The sequence below is a fragment of the Lemur catta genome, chromosome 20 (genome assembly GCF_020740605.2).
Source record: "Lemur catta isolate mLemCat1 chromosome 20, mLemCat1.pri, whole genome shotgun sequence".
Lineage (NCBI taxonomy): Eukaryota > Metazoa > Chordata > Mammalia > Primates > Lemuridae > Lemur > Lemur catta.
Genome location: NC_059147.1, coordinates 15,054,095 through 15,077,045, shown reverse-complemented (window position 1 = coordinate 15,077,045; position 22,951 = coordinate 15,054,095). Strand labels below are relative to the sequence as shown.

The following is a 22,951-nucleotide window of genomic DNA, read 5'->3' as shown; positions in this document are numbered from 1 at the left end:
ATAAGGAAGTTCGAGGACTCATGAGTTAGAAGAGCAACTAGTTGGTGTTACCTTAATTTTGTGAACTGTGGCTAAATCTCCTGTTTTTCTGTATGTTCAAGTAAAATCATACATCAAAGGCAACATATCTATAATAAGGTGCTTGGAAGGTGAGCAAAAAAAAAAAAAAAAAAGTGACTTATGTTCATGGGAGGGAAAGGCCACTGGGATTATAAGTAGAAATCAGGACATGGATTGTGATTTTTGCTTTTCTGTAGGTTTTGTTTATTTCAAAGTAGCTACAGCTGCTTTTCAGAACGGACTCTCTTTTTCCTCTCCAGCTACTTTATAAAAGCCCAGTTTTTACTTCTGGCTGGTCAAAGGTCTTAGGGAAGGAAGCTCATTTCTTGCTCAATCACTGAGGATCATTTAAGACACGATTTGGAGGAAGTTTCTATCAACTCCTGTTTGGACTAGAGAGAAAAGTTTTCAAACTACAGAAGCACGAGATAGGTCATGATAAAGAATCAATACCACCCACCCCCGACCTGGCACACCTGGGATCATCCAAAAGGAGTGGAGCCTCGAGCCCCAGGGAGATGCTGCTGCAAAATGCACTAAATAAACATCTATTTAAAAAGCCATACAGTCCAGGGGATGTGTACTTATCAGCCCATTCTTCAGTGGAGTAAGGCGCAATAAGTAGTTTAAATAAACTTAATGGAGAAACAGGGAGTTTCAGGGAGCAAGAGATCAGGTCTTCTGGGCTCACCACACATCAGGTGATTTAAGCTAAAAATGGCTTAAAATACCGCAATCACTTGAAGTGTCTTACATAAACTGACCAGGAATCTGGGGCATTCACGCTGGAGACAATTTTCTCCTCCTCAAGATAAGGAATTAGTCATAGGGTATTTCCAGATAATGTAGTTAACACCTCATGTACTATTCGGTGGGCAGAGAGCTCTGCTCTTGGGACCGAAATTGTTCCTGCCAGTTCTCATAAGGAATGTGTGTATTTTTAAAAGTCTGGGTAACCACTGGTGAGTCATTTCTACAACATGCCTCCCTTTGGTGTGAAATGGGGCGGAAGGCGCCCCACACAGCTGTTCGGTTGTCTTGTGCAGTTACTCCTTCATTCACTCACTCATTCATTCATTCATCACATGGGTACGGAGCACCCCTGCATGCCAGGCCCGGTGCTAAGCACTGGGGAGACATGTGTGAATAAAATCTCATTTTCAAGGAGCTTACTGCCTGTCGGACATTTGGCCTTATCTCTTTAGTACAAGAAATGATTTGACAACTGAGCGAGATGTGAGGTGGTGCCTGGTAAGGTCTCTATTGGTCAAGGGAAGGTGTAGTGTGAAAAGACTTCTCTTGAGGTGGCAAGGCATCCAGATGCTGACCAGTGTGGCCCTTTGCTTACCCAGGGTAGCCTCCCTCTCACATGTGTTTATTTTTTGCCTCTCCCTTCTTATCTCCTGTGTGGGGGTCCATCCCCTTATTCTATAAGAGAAGCAGTATAGTGAGAAGAACATAAACTTTGGAGCCCGTCCACCCCTTTTCACATGCGAATCCTCATTCTGCCATTTACTAGCTGTGTGTCCTTGGGAAAGTTGCTTAACCTCTCTGAACTCCAATTTCCTCATGTGGCTTCAGGACTGAGGTTAAGGACTGATCACTACTATTGCAGTGATGGGGCAGATGGTGAATGAAAAAGGGCCTTCCTTTCACTCCGTGTCCCCCACGCCTTTCTACTAATGCACTTTGGCTCCTCAGCACTGGAGGAAGTTGGTCTCCGTGGTTGTGAAACACCAAAAAGTTGCCAATTTTCTGCAGTCTTTGGCCTCTCTGATCCCAGGGTCAAAGTAAATGCTGCCATTATCTTGCATTCTCTTTCCAGTGCTTCTGTGGGAATCTCACAGCTCAGAGTAGAAGGCACAGGCTCGGGAGCTAGATAGACCAACGTTCACCTCCAACTCTTATTACTTCTGCACACCAGTTGCTTATCCCCGGGGGCCCTGCAAAATGAGGATAATAGTAAGCACCTCTGAGGCTTGCTGGAGGAGCGCACAGTAGTCTAGATGGCAGCTGTCAGCACTGAGCCTGGAGCCGAGGAGACCTCAGTAGGGCGTCTCCCCAAAGGCCGGTGACTCTAGCCTTGTTTCTTCCAGGTGTTTGCTCTTCGTTGCTTGCTGAAAGGTGAATCGAGAACAGACTGAATCAAAAAGAGTTTTGCCACTGGGCAGTGCGGCTGGGCCTCACCTTCACAGAGCCAGCCCCTGCCCTTGCTTCAGTGTGCGCTCAGCGCGTGAGAGGTGTTGTTCACTCAACAAATTAGATTTAACAGCTAATAGTCTGTGTGGTCTCTGTGTGAGTAAAGTATGCTTTTCATTCAACTTTAAAAAATATTGCAAAGAGACCCCACCTACCTTTCCTTACTGCAGGTCACCTAGGGACCCTATTGGTTTGGAGACCTCAGCAGGGACCCTATTGGTTTGGAGAAGAGGAGGCAGGTCCCCTCACCCTTGACAAAGGGAATTCAGGGTACCTGGAAGGTCGCGAAGCCCAGTTGCTCTTAAGGGTGTGGAATCCGGGGGAAGCCGAATCAGTAGGTAGGTAGACAGGATTGCGGTTTACCAAGTTCAGGGAGAAGAGAAAGCCCCAGGGACCAACAGGAGCATCCTTCCGCCTCCTTGCCTTCTGTGCAACATGGCCTTCAAAGACTCAGGACATGAGTTCGAATCCCAGCCCCACCACTTGGTAATTGTGTAGACTTGAGCGAGTTGCTTAACCTCTCTGTGTCTCAGTTTTCTGTAAACTGGGGAAAACAATAGCACATATATTTCACAAGGTTGTTATGAAGACTCTGTGTACAGAGAAAGAGAGAGAGACTGCTTAGACCACTGTCTGGCCCAAAATAAGCATTATGAGTGTAGCTCCAACGTGAGTCATAATTTGTGGAGAACAACTGTGTCAAAACCACACCAACAATAATTTGGAATGGAAATAATTTGACTGGTCATTTTGTTTATGGGCAGCTGCGTTGGATTGATATGTTTTTCCTTTGATCTGCAAAGGAAATGTGATCATTCATTCATTCATCCTTTTAAAAATATCCAGTAAGCACCGACTGTGTGCCAAGCATTGGGTTGGGTGCCAGGGACCCCTGTTGGTGAGGTCATAGTCTACCGGCACATGCCCAAGTATATCAAATAGATGGGCTGTGAAAGTGAGCAGAGGTTTCATAATGACACAAGTTGTCATTTAGCAAGTGGCCTGCCCCTGTGGGAGATCTCTGCTCTGACATTCCATGCAGTATCGTGGAGCCTTCCCTTTTCTTCTCTTCCCCCATCCTTCACTGCCTCCCCTCGGTTCCCAGCTTCCGTCATGTGAATGGGTGCATTTCTGGGTACCTTCCTCTTCTGTAGGCCCCGCACTGCTGAGTCAGGAGGTACCACTTCTCCATCTGCTTCTCATCTTCCAAAACGTGTGTTGATATTTCTTGGTCACTGAGCTAAACACTTTTTTCCCCCCGTGTATTACACTTTTAACAGAGTTTCTGGAGGGAGTATAGACAAAAATGCTTGACTTGAATCCACCTTGTCTAACCAGAAGCTCCCCAAAATAGTCTGTGTTTTTTTTCCCCATGCCGTACTCCCCCAACCAGAGGGTGAAAAAGAACCACACAGGCAGAGAGTAGCATGAGTAGATGCTACTGCTACGGCCACTGCGTCTACCATCGCCACCACTAGCATCTGTTGAGCGTGGATTGGCACCTTTGATAAAGTTACAAAAGTGCAGCGTGAGCAAACCCCATCCTCTTTTCTGTGTCTCTGTCTCTTGGTGAACAAAAGGAATGGAGAGAACTTCAGCTGAAGAATGTATGATCCAACTACATGTGCGGTTCTGAAGAATGAGGGTCTGGAGCCCAGTGATTCGGTTCGGCTCTTACTCTCTCACTTGCTCTTTGATAAAGGGCTTCACCTCGTTGGGCTTCAGTGCCCTGCCCTGAATTGGGGAGAACAGGTGCACAATTCCTCAAAAAGGATTTGGTACATGCCGGGTGGACCCTCACAGAAAGCATTAAAGGCACATGAATACCCCCTTGGCTTATGGCAGGCGGGCAGCACATCATCAGAGCTCAATAAAGGAGAATTATTTGTTATTAGGTCATTTTACTTGCTTGAGCCTCAGTTTCCCTCTCAATGAAATGGGATGCTAATACCTTCACAGGGCTCTTGCAAGAATTCAGCAAAAATTCTCCACCTTGGCACCTAGACAGTGCCACGGAAGGTATCCAGGCCCCTGCAAGGGATTCAGACATTGAGGGGACCCCCTGGTAAAGTCATTCGATTAGGAATCCAGCGGGTGTGCCAGTAGGGGACAGATTTTCAGCCACCTTGACAATTCAGGGACACAAATACACCTTGGTGGCAAGGTGTATTTGTGTGCCTGCCTTTTTACCAGCCAGGCATTTGTGAGAGGATGAATCCTATTAGGTGTGGCAGCCAGAGGGAGGGAAAAAAAGCAGAGTAAGATGTTCCTTGGTGCACCCCATTGTCATGAGTTCAGCATTTCTCTGAACTGCGAGGGCAAGAGCGTTCCAACCCCAGTTGGTCTGTCGTGAGAGCACCCCGGTGGCTGCTGCCAGATGACGCACAGTGCCAAGCTTGCCAGTCTGCAGGACCTCTCTTGCATGAGGAGCAATTTGCAGGAGGGAGCACTGCAGGGGAGGGGCCCCGGACCTCTTCTGGGCCACTGTCCAACATCGCATGCAGGCAGAAGCGATGCCCTGGAGCCTGAGGACACCAAGTTGGAAGCCAGGAATTTGAGGACCTAGAAATGGAGCTCCGAAAGGAGGAGGGAGGTCCCTGAGGCCCCGTGGAGAGGGACTTGGCCATCAGAGCGATCCAATGACCCCGGCAGGGAATATGTATCCCCTTCACGGGTCCAGCGTTCTGGTGTTCTAAATGTATACCTGATTCCAGGGTGTGTAGACTGAATGGCGTGTGGAGTCAGAGGCAACATCAGCCGTGGACAAGAATACGGGATTTCAACTGAGGCAGACTCCGTTTGGACCTTAGTTCTGGCACTTCCCAGTTGCATGGCTGTGAGTCATTGCACCTCCTTTAGCCTCTGCCTCCCCTCTGCAATAACACCTGCCTGGTGAGGCTGTTGGGAGAATCAGAAGTAATAGCGGGTCCTGGGCACATAAAGGGGCCTCAGTAGCCAGCCACCATCACCACTGTCACTGCTGCTGTTTGACTTTGCCGCTGGGGTTGGACTAACCCTCCCTACGGCAGCTGTCATGCCTCACGCTCTCCCGGGACAAAGACATGAGGAACTGAGGATGGTCCGGAAGGGAGATCTAGAGATGATTAAAGGGCAGGCAGGTGACTGCTGTGCTGAGATGATACCTGGGCTGGGTGATGTGGCAAAGGACAGGTGCTGTGGCCAGGTGACAGGGCGTGGTTGGGAGTGGGTTCCCTGGCAGGCCCCAGGTTGGGACTGACATGACATTGCCTTTTTACCTTCTGAAATTTGGAATTTGCTGAAGCCAGAGGGGCGAGTGTGTGCGGGAGGACAGTCCAGGGTGGAAGGTTTCCACCCAACCGTCCCACGCCCCAGTGTGGTGCCCACAGCAGCAGCCGTGGCCTCTTGGCTGTGACGGCATCTGTTCCACCTCTGACACCGCCGGCTGATTAATCGGTTTCCCTGGGCCTGTCCCCCACGCAGCCTGCCCACCTGTCCATTGCAGGGAGCCGTGGGCCCAAACCACAGACACTCTCAAGGTGCTGGTGGACATCAGCATTTCAGAATCAAACGCCAAATTAGACAGACGCCGCTTGAATGGATGCGAATTGACACTTGTTCATACACGGGCCGCTGTTGCTCTATGGCTGGTTGATTTCTGAGCTCTGAGTTGGGGACCCCAAGGGCGGCCTGCCTGCTGGGAATAATAGAGGAAAACTAGTTTTCATGTTTTGAGGCAAAAATTCAACCGGTAGAATAAAAGAGGCAGGGTTAAGTGACCCTCCGAGCTGTAATGGAAATGCATATGGACCCGCTGTGGGAAGAACACTGGAGCAGGTGGGCCTGGATTTCAAAAGGATCGCACCACTTACTAGCGGGAGGACGCTAGGCCAGCCAAAACCTCTTCTGGGCCTCTGTATTCTCATCTGTAAAATGACACTAATACTCCACAGGGATGGATATGTGTATTTTCCCAACATTTTATTATAAATGTTTTCAAATGGAAAATTTGAAAGAAAGTTGCAGCAACCACCCACCTACCCAATACCTAGATTCTACACTTTTGCTGCATTTTTTTTCTAACAACACTTGCTTGCCCCACCTGCATGCTGCTCTCTCCACCCAGCATTGCACAGAGGTACTTGGGGATTTAGAGGAGATATGTGGAAAGGACCCGGGGTGGTGTCGGGAATTTGGGGGCACTTCACAAATGATGGTGGCCGTTGTTTAAATGTCAGTGTCCCAGGATCATGGCTGTGAATTTGGTTCTGGCCCACTGTCGCCAGGGCACCAGAGGACACTGGGAATCACGGCCAGGGTAGCACCCAGCGATGCTGGCTGGGTGGGAGAGAAGGGTGGCCGCCCCTACAATTTCTAGCCCAGACGGCAGAAATTTCCCCTCTGCTTTTAAGTCCCTTGAATGAAGCAAAAGCAAGACGTTTTAATCTGTATGCGCCCTTCTTTAAGCTTTTAATCAACAGAACTGTAGCCACCTTTGAACTAGTGTCTGTTGTGTCCCAGAAAATGGCCAAACGTCATCACTCATCCTTATGACAACCACGTGAACGGGATGTTATTATGCCCACTTCACAGATGAGGAGACTGGGGTTCACTGGCTTGTCACAGAGCCGCCAGGTGGCAAAGGCAGGACTCCAGTTCAAGGATTTCTGGCTTCAGCTCCTGGGCTTTTCCCACCGTCCCACACGGCCACCCACTCTGCACAAAGGCCTGGATCTGGCCACCGCCTGCTTCTCCTCCTCAGTTCTCTCCAGACCTGAAGAGATGGCACCGACTCTTGCTCAAGAAGTTAGAAAGGGCCTCTCGCCTTCCCCAGGTGAACACAGACATTTTTTCTTTTTTTTTTTTTTTCTTTTCTTAATGGAAAACTACAGGGAGTGAGGGCTGTTTCTTCACTTGCTTTGCAAGAGAGTTGGATTGGATTTGTACGCGATGCCCGAGTTGGATCGGTTTTCTGAAGACCTAACTCTGCAGCATTCTTCAAGGGCTCTAGAGAGTTCCTTGTGCCATCGAATTCAGTTTAGAGACTTCAATAAAAAAGTCCCGAAGGAAACTGTCAATTAATGCATTTACACAGAAATATCATACTTGGGAAAAACATCTTCAAACACAAACACTGTTTTCCAACCATTAAAAAGTTTACGTGCTACTTGGTTTCCATAGATACCTGAGGTAATAGCCTCCTTCCTCTCATTGAAGAGTGAATGTTGTTCGGTTACTTTTTTTTCTTTTCTTTTCCATTTTTTTTTTTTGTTTGTTTGTTTACCTTTGTCTTTCGGATGTTTTCCCTCCATCCCGATGTATGAAAACAAAAGATAACTAAATTGAACCCTGGCAGTGTAATTTGTCTGAGGAAGACAGGTTGATTTATAAGCTCAGGTGATTTCGTTTTTTGCTCACCTCATTATTATTTATGGTACTTGCAGGAAAGAGATGGGGAATTTTCAATTGATCAAATTTTTTCCCTAGTCTATCAAACACATAAACAAACTAAAAAGGAAAACAGTCTGTTAAAGAGCAACTGAGTTTAATAGTGTGTAGAGCAGGGATTGGCCAACTATGGCCCGTGAGCCAAATCCATCTCCCTGCTTGTTTGTGTGAATAAAGTTTTATTGGAACACAGCCACATTCATTTGTGTACATGCTGTGCACGGCCACTTTGACAACAATGGCGGAGTTGAGTGGTTGAGGTAGAAATTATATGGCCCACAGAGCCCAAATTATTTAGTCTCTGGCCCTTTGTGGAAGTTTACCGACCCTTTATATACTAGAAAGAATTGGGGGGTTGGCAACATTGAATAGTTTTTGTCCCTTTAGGCCATGACGTGACTCTCTGCAATGTCTCTGCATCTTTGAAATGGGCATGAGAGGACCCTTTTAAAAGTGTTTTGGGATGTGAGACACATAGTAAGAGAACAACAAATAGGAATTATTTTCATTTGAGATTCTTTTGCTAGAAAAATCCAAAGAAAACTACCTTATGATTCTAGACTTTTTTTTTTTTTTAGAAAACCCAAGAGAAGTGTGTAGAAACCCGTGCTAAATAGTTCAGGTGTTGTTCCTGGGCCAGTGTATGCACAGCGTCTCCTCCCTGGGAGAAGGTTCCAGAAAGTGGGTAGGGCACTCCATTCGGGGGGAGAAGGCAAACAAAAGAAGCCACAACAGTCTAGGAAGAAGTCTTTAATTTCTATTCAGCTTTAAAGAGTTTGAGAGAGTTTTTTTTATCCCCCCCGCCCCGTTAACAAACCAGTTCAAGTACATGCCTTCAGATTATAAAAGTACCTGAAATTGCCTAGAATATTAGCATGCATAGCTTGTTAGTATTTACATATATTTACATAGGGAAACAAGAGAAAGATCTACAGTTATTTACAGTCTACATAGAGGAAAAGAAAGGCAGCCTAATTGTATTTCCTAAAATACAGTAGATGAGTCGTCAGCACATGCATATTTAGATAATATTTGCATGATAAAATGCAATCTTTAAAAAAGACATACCTTTGTAACTTTCTATGCTAAGGTGTTGCATAATCAAGGTAAATTTTTTTTGTTTGTTTGTTTTGTTTCTAGTCTATTTGCATCAAGTGCTTTAAAATGCTCACTAACATCGAGGCAGAATTATTTACCCTGGCAATTAAAGCAACAGCACACACGATCATTTCCTACTAACTAGCAACACGCTGCTGGTGAATGAAATATCTATTGTTTCTCATTACCCATCGACCACTGTGAAGAGATCTCTTTGTGTAAAGGCAGTGCCTAAGCTATCACCATTAATTATGGAAGTAATATAAATGAGACACTCTCCACAGTATGTTCTAAATGAAATATTAACAAGGCCAGCGTCTTTGAGCCTGAGAAATGATCTATTCCAGTGAGCTCTCTATGAAAATGCACCTACCTAACGGAGACATGCCCGACTTGAAATAGTGGGGCTGGACATCGGGGGCCTGCCTGTGAGATCTGAATTACTGCCAAGTACATCCCTCTTAATTCGCTTCTGGAAGACAGAGTTAAGAGTTAATTTCTTACCACAATGTGGCCCCATCCGAGACCCTATGTCTTTTCCCCCAATGCCTTTTCCGTACTGTGTTGCAGAATATATATGGGACATGAGTGAAAATGAACTGTCAACCTTAAACTCTAAACAAACAGCCTGTTTGAGGTTTGCCCTGAAATCCTGCCTGCTCATGAAATAGCTCTTGGTTTTCTGAAAGACCTAATGTAGCAGGCAGACTGGGTGAAGTCATTTGTGCAGAAGGAGGGAAGGGGAAAGCTGCTTGTTCATCTATGCTATGAAGATATTCTTTGCGCTACTCTATTAGAACTGAACCTGTTAATTCTGCCTGGCAATAATTTCAAAGGTTTATTTCAGTGTATATGGCGAATACAGATGCGTACATTTATATACAGTATACAGAGCTAGCTATAACGGAAGTTAAAGAAGTAGAGTAAAAATGTAAAATGTTTCAAATTAACACAAGCTAAATATCTTTTATAAACACCCAGCAGTCCTTTGGCACTGGCATCGATGTGGCCCCGTTGGAAACTTTCAGTGAGTGACAGGCCATCACATTTGTCCCCTGTGGAAGGATGATGCTATCGGTTACATGCTTATTTCTGTGGCAGATATCTATGGCTCTTCTGCTGGGCCATTTCAAACTAACCCATGGAAGAATGAATACCCCAGTGCAATTTTTCATCCCAGCAAGAGAACTCCCCACTCAAAATGAAACAGTACTTTGAGCAATGTGAGTAGTCCAGGCGGCATCAGCATGGAATGCCCAGGGAATTCTTGCATGGATATAAGACATAGTCAACAATACCTTCTCTTATTTCTAATAAGACAATGGCTCAGGTCCAATCAGTCCTAGAACACCTTTGGTGGGCACAAATGAAAGGTGGGACAAACATGCATAAAATCACCCACACATATAGTACTTAAGCCATTCCTTTTTCCTTTTCTCATTAGGAGCCCCCCACCCCACCTCCCACCCCCCTAAAGTGTGTCTGGGGTCTCACCATAACAGCAGGTCTCAGAAAAACGAAATCATTCTAAAGATTATGCCTCCACTCGTTTAAGACCAGACATAAATCTGTCACAGAACCCTTGGAACGTTTACGGCAAGAATTCTGGAACACAAAGGAGGCATGGAAAGGGCTTCGTTTATTTTAAGGAAAAGTTCAGAACAGTTTGTCGACTTGAAAACACGGGCCCTGACGGCGTCCCAAGGTCACTCTGCCCTTCAATCCTGCTGATAGCCCAGGTTAAGAAGCCTTGCCTTCCCAGAACAAACATGGCTTTGGACTCCTCTGGCTACTTGGGATTGGCTGCCTATGGAACCCCAAAATTAAGGCTAGGGAAAATAAATATGTTCTTCCGCCTTAAAAGACTTCCAGCTTTCCATCCTGAGCCTACTGGTCTCTGGACGTATTTCTGCAAATATTTCGCAGAGGAAAAGCAGTAACTCTCCTGTGGACTTCTCAGCTCATTCCACTCCAGTCTTTAAGTCAACCTCTTAAAACTCCTTAGTGATGTTGCTAGAAATTCACGTCTTTTGTCAGCGAGAATGGCGTGGCCTTTGTATGACACTTCCTTTTAGGCTGACTTGGGTTTGGGGGCATAATATTTGCAATGCCTGAACTGCAAGTAGGAAAGGCCCCCCGGTCAGTTCATAGATTCTCTCTGAAGAGAGGCCTGTGAACATATGGCTGTCATTTGAAAGCCATATGGCATTCCTTCCCCCTCAAATGTTTCACTCAAGATGTCCTTTGCCATCTTGGGTTGTGGCCTCTGCTTGTACCAATTGCATTTACAGTGATGGATTGGCATACCTCCTTTCTTCCCTCTCCCTCCTTGTATTAATAGACTGTGTCCCTATTGCCACCTGGGGAATGACACGTCACCTGTCCCGGGAGAGTCAACTGAAAAGGACCTGAGGTTTTCCACACTTGTGAACCTGATTTAGCAAAGAAGCTGTTTTCCTTGTGGCAAAGGGTAGTATCTGACTCACCGTCCAAGTCTTTTCTGTCAGAGTGGGCATGTTCTGTTCCGCAGGGCTAAGAGTCAGGATGTGATCTAAACGGATTCTCCAGAACATTCTCCCAAACTTTTACAGCCTAAAAACAAATATTGGCTTTCCTGATCACCTTTGCTTTTTCTATTTGAGAAATTGAATGTGTTCCCCTTCTAGAATAAATGTTAAGAACAGCCTGTGAGTTAGCAAAACTCCCGAGGGCTGATAAAGAAAGTTATATTTCAGTCCCTACGGGAAGTATTTGCATGTATCTAAGCCCATATTGTTCAAGGCCTTTAGAGGAGTCCGTTGTTAGGAATTTGCAAGAATTAATTTGTTAGGGATTAATTGCAGGCAGGTGAGGGAGGGGGATGGCGACCTGCTGGAGCATGTCGGACATGCTTCTGCAAAAGGCCACGCTCGTTTACAAGTGCGGGGATTTATACGATGGACTTTCCTTAGGTTTCACTGGTTTGGATGTTCATGCTTTGAAAAACATCGATCATCATCAAAGAGTAGGTTTCTTAGTTGGGCAAATCTGGCACCTGGAGGTGGCATTTTGAATCAGGTGACCTTTTTATTGAGGGCCATTTGCTATTGGATCATCCAAGGTGCTGCTGAGTCTTCATTTTTGTTAATCCAAATGGATATAATTTCGATTTAGCTTACTGACTGAATCAACAATGGAAAAATCCCCTCTTAACATTTCCCAGGTGAACACATGACAGCCCACACATTTAATTTTAGGCCACGTCAGGGTGTCACTCTATGGCCAGACATGGCCTGGCTGAGAAGAAGCAAAGAGGCAGAAGGAAACTTGAGCCCAAGAAGAGGAAAGGGGCAACGTGCCAATATTTGTGTCGCACGTTCGGGAAGAAGGTTCCGTATACCAACTGGTATCGATTCTGGAGTTGATCAATCTACGTGATTATCTGTGTGACTTCGGACAAGTTGCTTTTGATCTCTCATACTAAGTGGGCTTCTCTGTAAATGGGAAAACTAATTGTCCCTGGCTCGTAGAGCTGTGTGAGAGTCAGAATATAATGCTTATAAGGCTCTCTGTACAGTGCCTAGTGAATTGTAACCCCTCAATAAGGAGTAGTCATTGTTACTGTTTGAATAGCCTCCAATTGCCACAACTCACTGGGAAGGCAGGACAGTGGGGAGGACAGGGTACTTTTGAGTAGAGGTCTCTATTCTCTTCTACCACCTCCCATAATTTTGGCGGAAATTGGTGTATTCATTGATTAGCACTTCTTCCAATGTGAATTGTATAATTTAATTATACAGGTATCACAGTGGAGGAAGAGAGTGACTTATTGGTGTGGTCACGTTGATCAGGGAGACCTGTGAGTGAGCCCCATTCCTGTATGGGCTGCGTTACCCCATGGACACATGGGACACGTGGTACAAATGTGTTCCCTTAAAAGATTGTTCGTAGACAATAAGTAGGGAACACATAACCTTTTAGAGCAGCTTGCTTTTGTCTGTCTTGCAAATCAGAGATAGAAACCATAATTGTGTTTGAGGAATGGCTGTGTCCCGAGCACCAAGGTATCTGGAGATGAACTCCAGAACACCACACGGCACCTTTCTGGTAGAGTGCTTACCAACTCGCTTGGGGGAGTGTTTTTAGGAGACAGGGACAGACAGAAAAGGCGTGGAGACAGCCGTCATTCCACATGTGACATAGGTGTTCATCGCCCCAATTATTCCACTCCAGGTGGCGTATGTATTCACAGGGTTACTGGATAAGACGGCTGCTTTTGCATTTGGGAAGTGTTTGCTTTACCTATCAGACCCCACATGAGTCACACTGAAAGCTCAGAGGGTTTGAAGAGGTACTTGTCTTTCCTTTTTGCCAAACCCACTCACTTCAGATCATTTCTTTATCCTGGGAATTCAGTCTCATAATCACTGCCCACTTCCAAAAGGGCTGCTCTCCTTTGGGATTCCAAGCCTAATCTAACTTCTGTGGCTTGTTCCCTTCACAGCTCTACTTTTTGCATAAATTGATTAATTCAGCATTTGCTGTGTAATGTCTTGGTATCAATATGTCTGTAATAAAGCAATCTTAAAACGTCTACTACTTTCTTGCAATCATTGAATATATAGATATGCCATGATATTGTGTCTATTTTTTAATACATCTCATAGTTAAATCTACTTTAAGACAGGAATCTGTTCTTTCTTTTAAATAAGCATGCATTTAAAAATAGAGAAACCTGAAAACTAAACATTAATTGTGTAACATGTGTCCCTATTAGAACGTATTATATTAGAGTACTAACAAATGCATGACACATATCTATATGTGGGTGTTTTTTTTCTTTACCATATATTATTTATCAGAAACTTCTGTACCTTTTCCTTTAAAGGAGTCAATATTCGTTTGTATTCCATGCTGACAGCTACAAGTTGATGTCTAGCAGTTATCAAATAAATGTTGATGAGAAGCGGCTACTTAACATTTTCATCCCAACAAAGAGTTTTGGAAGGGTGGGTAACTTAGATCTGAGGGCCTGAACTATAAATAAACAGCAACTGCTTTCTAAATCCCACCTTTCCGTAGTTGAAGATCGTGCTGTAAATCTGACAAACGATTTCTGAAAGAGAATGATGAACCCTTATTACCAAGATACTCTTAACTTAATCCCAAACAAGATTCCTGGGTAATTTTACATACACTATAAAGATTGATGGCACAATTCTCCTCTGGCAGTTCACAAATGTTTGACTAGATTGGAAATGGCATTCAGGGATGATTAAAGATTCGATGGGGCTTCCCAGAAATTCTCAGTCTTGTGTCGTCAACACCCTAACTCATTGCTGTTGCTATGGGATAGAGACATCTCTCCCCAGTTTTCATGATTAGCAACTGCATGCAACCTACAAGCTACTGATAAATTGTACTAAAAAATTGTTTAAGGGAACACATAGCTCCAGCTAGTGTTTATATGTCAAGGTATTATTATTTTGTCACAATGGATCAGTAAGCAACACTGATGACTGGCAAGTGATTGCTTCAGATATTTTACAACAGAGCTGTTAACATTATTTTCTTTATATGGCTCTTTCATCTTTTCTGAATTATGTATTGATGCCCCAAAAAGTGGCATGGAAGTTACCTGATGGTGATTAAAGTGCTCTTTAAAAAAAATTTTTTTTTATCAGTTTAAAAAGGCTTTATCTTGTATCAGCAGTACTGGCTTGTTTACTAATGAGATTTCACTAATGTGGCTCAGTCTCATTTTGATGATGTGCAGACCGAAAAGCTGATGAGCCACAAATGAGAACTGGTTATTAAATTGTCGTCACATCTGATCACATAAAGATGTCACTCAGAGGTTGCCACTGGTACAGCTGAAAAGAGAATTCCCCAAGAAGCCAAAAGGGTAGTTGGCATGGGACCAACAAGATATTGTCACTGCTTAATTGTCCGGCAAGAGAGGAAAGGAAAGTTAGTACCCACGAGTACCAAGCATGCATCTGAGAGAGAGAGTTTTTACCAGTTGTACTCAATGGATCTTTGGAGTGGAGAAGGTGGTCTTTGCTTTCACGTGCTCCCCTCTCCCCAGCTGTGTTCTTCTACAAAGCCAGAGCCACTTGTGATGGAGTTTGGATTGTATATCACCCCAAGCCTAGTGGCAAAGGAATCAAAGCCAGCTCTTGATTAAAAAAAAATAATGGACTTTCCTAAAATGTATGGTTTTCAGCATGGTCACCAAATGTAGGTTTACGTGAAATGAAGCCAGTTGCAATTGCTTTCAGATTCCAGGGAGGGAAAATGCATGCCCCCAGCTCCCTCACCATCTCAATTCTGAATCAATGTGACTGCAGAACTTCTTCACAAAAATACCATTCCAACAATGCAAGAGTGCAACATGACATCATCTTAGAAGGTCATGGTGGCAAAATATTACATTGGGTTGGGAAGAATTCGCTTTTTGCTTTCCCAAGTGGCCTCCTTTGGTCTTTTCTCTGGATTAGCAGAACCATGAAAGGCGTGTCTGTCATGATGCATCAACGCCAATATTATAACGCCTCTGGCGCTGGGGTAAGGAGGGCTGGATTTGGGATGAGCTGGCGGGATTCTCTCACCACTTGGGAGCTGAGGGCAAGTCACCTGACTGACCACTTTGGTGGTTTTGGCAGCTGCAGAGCAGAATGGAAATCTATGACAGATCTCTAGAAATGTTTGCAGAACACCATCTCCACCTGAACTCTGCTAAGAACCCAGGCCAAGATGCTGTTTGGCTTGAGTTAGCTAGGTGAGCATCTCAGTTCTCCAATTTGTCTTAAGAAGTACTTTTGCTTCCCTTTTCCCCACATGGGATGTAGAGGAGTCAGATGAACCACTCAAAATTGTTTGGATAAATGTGCCAGGTGCTAAGCTCAGGGTTATTAGGAATAATAATTCAGTGAAAGGAAATTTGGATGACATGAACTCATTTCCATTAGACTTGAGCCACACAAATCAATTGGAAAAGAAACAGCTGAATCCAAGGTAATAACTGGCTATTTGGAGTGGGCATGGAAAATGGCACGGGGGTTGGCATGGTAACAAACCAGTTTCTACGTAATTAAGTTCAAGTCATGTCAGTTGTTCAAATTCTGGACTCTAAGGACTTGTCCAAGATCGTCGAGCAGCCAGTTATTATCAAAACCCACGTCTTTGTCTCACCCACGGTCTACACCCCTCCCACAACCACTCACTGGACCGCACTTGACCTCTCAGTTCTGAGACCAGCTCCAGGTGATCGCAGACCCTGTCACTGAAGCCAAAACCACCACCACCACCAAAAACCCATCTGCTTTAGAGCACTTTGCTCAAATGATAACACCTTGGGACCCTGGTTCTCAGAATGGCCTTGGCTCCCAAAGACTTTAGAATGCAAACACAAGGAGTGCAAGCCAACCCATCGGGGGGTTCTTCTCCATCAAGCACTCTGCTTGGGTACAACTTAAACCCTGTAGGGGCAGCAAAATGGTCAGCTTTGGGTGGGGATGAAAACCCACTTCCCCCACAATCAAAGGTCCTTAATGTTTTCCTAATAGCGACCCTCTCTCGGTCCTCTCCCTATCAGCTGATAATTAGTTGATGCAGCAAGGCCTGTGATGCACATAAATAATCATAAGATGCCAGATAAACTGTATTGGTTTTAAATTAGAGCCGTGCCTACCGTGTCTCCCTACGAACAGCAGCCTATTATTTTTAATTATGGCTTGCAAAGCAAAGTGATTTCTTGCCCTCTTTGCAGCGTCCCTGACAGTCTTCTGTCAGGGCGGATGATATGATGCCCCATCCGTGCACACAGCCCTAGCCACAGCCCCAACCGTTCCTCAAAAGCTGAGACCAGAGTGATCCATGACAGTCCTTGCAACTTGCGTTTTGAAGTGGACTGGGAGGAAATGGACCCCCTTAAGCCGCAATCCCATTGTCAATTGGGGCAACTATGACATTTAGAAAAAGGTTTTCACAGGATCTGGATGAATGAATAAATGTGTCATGTGCATGTATGGCGGGGAGTGGGTGCATATGTGTGTGTGTGTTAAACGTTTTGACACAGCTTTGCAAACCCTTCCCCTAGCAGCACCGGGGCAAAGAATGAAGGAAAGATCTGGCCCCAGCCCCACTTGGATTCTCTACCTGATGGACCATAATTGAGAGTGGTTGGTTTAATTCACACAGAAGGTTCTATAAACATCTTGGTGTCCAATTACATTCCACAAGAAGAAGTCCGGGGGTTGCACGAGTTTGCTCGTGCGTTCAGGAGATCATCTTTTTCCCTTCGCGAGGAAGAGGCGCCTGCCGTGATTTATTGATAGGTGTATTTCTTTTCGAAGCCTTTTCCTAGACGAGGTGTCAAAAGTCACACCCGCTTTACAAGCAGAGTTTATGGACTCATTTTTCCAGGATGGTCACGTCCCACGTTTTACAGTCATATGCTTTGAGTTTAGTCCCCTCTGCCACACCAAGACTCAGTCGCAGCTGAACCAGGTGGGGGAGGCTTGCTGATTCCCAGGCAGCCCCATGACGTTTCATCACCCCTTTTCTTAATTTTTTTTTTTTTTTTGTCTCTCTTCTTTGATTTCCAGCAACAGGGAGCTGCCACCACCGTGTACTGCGCTGCTGCCCCAGAACTTGAGGGTCTGGGAGGGATGTATTTCAACAACTGCTGCCGCTGCATGCCCTCGCCAGAGGCTCAGAGCGAGGAGACGGCCCGGGCCCTGTGGGCGCTCAGCGAGAGGCTGATCCAAGAGCGACTTGGCAGCCAGTCCAGCTAGGGGGGCTCGCGGGGATGGGAGCTGCCGGCACCGGACCCCTTCCAACCAGGGGGATTCCGTGTCCCTCCAACACAGCTCCGCAAGAGTAAAGGAAACGAGAGCAGTCACAACAGAGTGAAAAACGTTAAGTACCAAAAGGAAGCAGGGAATTCCAGGGGTAAAGGGACAGGATCACTTTTCTGGGGCTGGGTTAACCATAGGTCCTTTTGCTTTGTGGTGGTGGCCTGCTTGAAAGTGAAAGCTTGGTTGGTACATGGGTCCCTTCTCTCCCTGTAGAAGCACAAGCAGTTCTCTCTCACTGTTAAGAATAGCCCAGTGTCCCCTTGTCCTACCCAGCTACCACCACGGCCACCACTGTAGCCAGGGGCTGGCTTTCTCCTATATAGGGAAGAAAAAGCAATTCTCCTCCATCCTTGCTGCATTGATCCAGGAGATAATTGTTTCATTCATCCTGACCAAGCCTGAGCCGGCTCGGCAACGACCGGGGAGAGAAATCTCAGAACCTTGTCCCAGCCGGCCGGGATGGCGGTGACACTCAGAGGTGGAGTGGGGTAGGCAGAGCCGCTGGGTGGCAGAAGGACTGACCGTTGAATCTCTTGCCAAAGCGGTACAAAAAATTCTTCTGAGATTAAAACAAATTTTGCAAATCATTCCCCAGATACCTTGGACAGGCAAGAGAGGAAGCGTTCTTCCTTAAGAACACACAGCATGCTCCGGGGTGGGTTTCCCTTCGTTTGTCATTTACAGTTTCAGTTCTCCTGTGTTGTCACTCTGCTCAAATGTCCTTCTGTCCCTCCCATCCTATGCTTAATAAAAGAACATGCTTGAATATGATCACCTGAAGTTTGTCCTGTTTCTTTTCAATGTTCATTTCAGTTTTTTTGTTTTTGTTTTGTTTTTTTAGAAAAGAAATCTAGAGGAAAAATAAAGCGCTTCTTGTAGACGCCAGGAAAACACGATTCTTGTTTCTTCTCTGAGTTTGTGTTTTGTTTTTGTGCTTTGTGGCTGTCTGTGGGCCAAGTTGTCTCACGCGATTAGCATGCCAGCATCGTATTTTCTGTGGAAGAAAGAAAGAAAAGAGAAATGACTATTGTTTAATCTCACCTTAAGATGTTTTGTTATTACTTACAGTGGGTTATTTCAGTGCTCTATGGCTTGCTCCCCCTGTAATTACCAAGTACTTAGTGATTAGAGGGCTTCTCTAGGTATTAGAATGGGGCCATTTGTAGGCTCTTCTCTGCTCAGCCCTTTTCATATACACCGTGGTTTCCAGACCGTGCCAGTGAGGACATGAGAAAGTCCACTCTGGCAAGATGGAGAAGAGCGGGGTGTGTGTGTGTCATTGTTCCTCCTCCTGGTAACAGCAGCTTCAGGTCAGGCAACATCATGCATCTCCAGGTGCAGTCTAGTCAAGCACCACCATGCTCCAGGGGCCCACAGCCTGGCCACATCCTCCCATCTGCCTACATCCCCCCTTAAAAAATCCTTATTATCATAGGACTTTTAAAACTGTGAATCAGATAATGTCACTTTTCTGGTCCAAACCCTCCAATGCTTCTAAGGTAGATCATTTGCAAAAGCAGTCACCAGACTTCCCATCTCAGTAGCGAGACCTTCTCACACTCACGCTGACCTTGGCCACGTGATTGCCTTTGGCCAATTTGGAAAGTACTTGCACACGGGGGCTTGCCCTTGCCTGCTGCTCTTTGGAATCCCGCAAGCTCCATCACAAGAATGAGCCCGGGCAAGCCAGCTGAATGATGAGGGGCACAAAGTCGCTACCCGAACTGACGCCAGGCTAACTGACAGAGGTGAGAGTGAGGCCACCCATGCTACCAGCCCCAGGCAAGCCAACCCAGAGGAGAAGAACCTCCCCAGTCAACCCACAGACTGCAAAAAAAATAATAATAATAGAAGTGTGTTACTTTAAGCCACTGTTTCAAGATTACTTGTTACGCAGCAAAAGCTAACTGATACAGCTTCTCATCTCACTGAATAAAGTCCAGTTGTTTTCCCATAGCTCTCTCATAATCTGGTCTCCAGCTGAGTCTCTGCTCTCATGTTCCAGCACTTTCTCCTTTTCCACTAGAAGCCACTTCAGGCTTCCTGTGTTCCTCAAACATGCTGAGCACACTGCCAGCTCAAGGTCTTTATACTTGCTGTCCCCTCTGCTGAAATGCTTTTCTTCTGCATGCCTTTCTCGCTCACTGCTTCCTGTTCTCTGCTCAGATGTGACCTCTCTCTGATGAGGTGACATTCATGATGTCACTTCCCCCCCTCCCCGTACCCTCTATTTTTCTCCACGACACTTAATCCCGTTGGACACATTGTGTCTATTTCCTTATTTTCCATCATTGTCAGAAGCCTGTGGAGCCCCACACTGTGCTAAGGCTACAACATTACGTCTGATTTCTGATGTGACCACAATCCTACCAGGCTACCCCCTCTCCTCGTTTTATGGAAATGGAAACCAAGAGGTCTCTTGATTTGCCGTGGTCCACACAGCTCCTGGTTCGTAGAGCTGTGATTCTCACCGGGTCTGTTTGATTTCAAGGTCATGCAGTGTCTCTGCACCAATGCCACCGCTCCTTCGGTAAGTTGAAAATCTCTGTTTCTATAGGATGCACCATCTTAAGGTCTCAGCTGAGCAGAGAGGTGACTTTATGTGTTTCACTCTAGCTAAGCTTTAAGTATTTGGTGAAAGTGGAGGTTAAGCCAGGGCGAAGAAGACATTGGAGTCTCATCAGCCAAGGTGATGTCCAAAATATCAACAAGAACCAAGGGAAGATATGCTGGCTGCCTGCCTCCCTGTGCTGTCTAGGGCCTCTGACCGATGGCCTCGTGCATCCTGCATCACGCTGGTAAGTGAGGCCGGGGGGAGCTTTGCAAGGGGAGACGAGGATTCCCCCAAGTCAAGGAACTCCCTAAGTCACATAGACCAAGTCTTTATACATTCAACCATTCATTCAACAAACATGCCAAGTGCTGTATTCTAGAAATTCAAAGTTTAAAGTAAACCCCTCCACAGTCCCTTCTATAAAGGAATTTGCATCTTGGGTCTATGGGAGTCCTGACAACGCACAAGGTCCTAATCGGCTTTATCAAAAGTTCTCTAGGTTACTTGAAGACGAACTGAGGCCCCAGAACAACAACCCACCCAGTCAGATGCTGCCAGTCCCTGTGGACCATCTTCAGTAATTTTACTTTTTTGGCCAATTCTGTAGAAAATTCCTAGACAGATGATCAAGTGGGTGGCATAATTCCTATAATTTCTATTTTAGCATATTCTAAGGCCAAGGCTATTTCTCACCATCTGTCATGATATGTACCTATCTACATATGTATATATACATATATCTACACACACACATCATGTATGTACAACCCATCATGTGTGTATATACAATCCATCATGTATGTATATACAATATGCATTGCATATGTACACACATGTGTATTGTGTTCATATACACATGTGCATTTGTTCACTTGTATGTATATAGATGGTCCCTACCTTATGATGTTTTGATTTATGATTTTTCAACTTTAAAATAGTGGTAAATTGAACTGTACTTCAAGTACCCATACAACCATTGTTTTTCACTTTCAGTATAGTATTCAATAAATGACATGCAATATCCAATACTTTATTATAAAACAGTCTTTGTATGCCCAACTGTCGGCTAACTTAAGTGTTTTGAGCATGTTTAAGGTAGGCTAGTCTAAGCCATGATGTTCAGTAGGTCAGGTGTATCAAATGCATTTTTGACTTACAATATTTTCAATTTACGATAGTTTTATCAAGACATAAGCCCATCGTAAGTCAAGGAGCATCTCCGTACACATATATGTATTTGTGGCATATACTTTGTACGATAATGATCCCACTCCGTCATCACCACTGCTACTAAGAGATACCATTTACTGGGCATCTACGCTGGGCATAACCAGTTAACGGTTTAGGGACATCACGCCCTCCTTTTTATTTTGTGCTCACTGGATGGAGCTGAGGCTCAGAGAGACAACGCGCTCTCTCCACAGCCCCACAGCTGGGGAACAGCAGAGGCAGGACGTAAACCCATCTCCATTCGCTTTGAAGCCCACGTGCCTGCCACAACACCCCACTCTTTCGTAGGAGGCCTGTAGATCAGCAATATATGCACATTAAATTTATTCAGTGGGTGAAGGAAAACTACGTGGCTTCCTGCTTCAGAGCGGGATCTGGCTTTCCTCCTGATGCCCAGACGCCTGGAGTAAACTTCACAAATTGTTTTTATACGTGCCATTTATCCGGTGATACTGGCTTCGGCTCCAATTTCCCAATAGACCCCCTCTCCTATTCTGACTGTAAATAGGTCCCTGCCTGGCCCTGTTTCCCTGGGCTTAGCTTCTCACGGACTCCACATCCAGAGCTCTCCACCATTGCCCCAGTGCTGCTGAATCCACCCAAACAGGAAAAGTGAGAGGTTTTCTAGAGTCATTTTCTTCCGAGTCCCCCTCTCTCCCTAAGTTTCTTTAAACCCAAAAGGCAGTGGGTTTCCACTTTCACGCCTGATTAACGGAGACCTTGCTGCAACTTATCAATAGGAAACAAGAAATGGAAGCATCCCCCAGCAATGACTGAAGCCTGTGGCTTGTGGTTTTGCTCTTTAAAATGGGGTTATGAGTGGTTTTGTTTTGAACTTCAATGAAGGAGGCCTGATTACTTTCATCAAGGTCAACACTAGGCCAGAAGGACTTGGCTCGCAATATCACTGCCCATTCTGGTCACCAGCGGGTACCATTTTTAGAAGCTTATGTAAAAAAAAAAAAAAAAAAAAAATCTAAAATAGCAATACTTACCCTGTATATTAACTCTTTGTGCTTTTCAACACATCCAAACTAGTTTGGTTGAAGTCATTTTAGAATACTAAGTAATATCATGAAATGTTACCCACATAATCACTGAAAAACTGCTCGCAATTGTTGTGTCCATTGATGAAATGATACAGCAACAATAAAGGTAATTTTTCGACAGAAAAGGAAAGACTCACAATACCCCTATTTTAACACAGACATTATCATCTTTTCTTATTCCCTTTCGAGTCTTTATGATATTTGGTTTTATGCCCCCCTCTCGCCTCCCCAGTCATCTTATTTCTCAAAATTTTCACAATTATTTTAGCAGGTGCCTAATATATCAAGTCAGTGATGGACCATCATTGGAAAACCCATCCCCTACTACAGGGCATTCAGGCTATTTGTAGTTTCTGCTGTTAGAACTAATGTTCGATTAGTATCTTTATGTATACAGCTTTTTCCTTCTATTAATTCACCTCCCCAGCATACATTTGCAGGGGTGAAATCACAACATCTGAGAGCTTATAGTGCCATGATACCAGCTCCAAGGG

General features: G+C 45.1%; 1 protein-coding gene across 1 annotated transcript in view; it reads left to right on the top strand.

Moving 5' to 3' along the window:
* Positions 1 to 18,390, top strand: part of WWOX (WW domain containing oxidoreductase) — a 903,487-nt gene extending 885,097 nt beyond the window's left edge. Inside the window, exon 9 of the mRNA XM_045533587.1 lies at positions 17,373 to 18,390. Coding sequence (XP_045389543.1) covers positions 17,373 to 17,561 — 189 coding nt within the window. The 3' untranslated portion in view covers positions 17,562 to 18,390. The remainder of the gene's footprint in view (positions 1 to 17,372) is intronic.
* Positions 18,391 to 22,951: the final 4,561 nt, after the last annotated feature.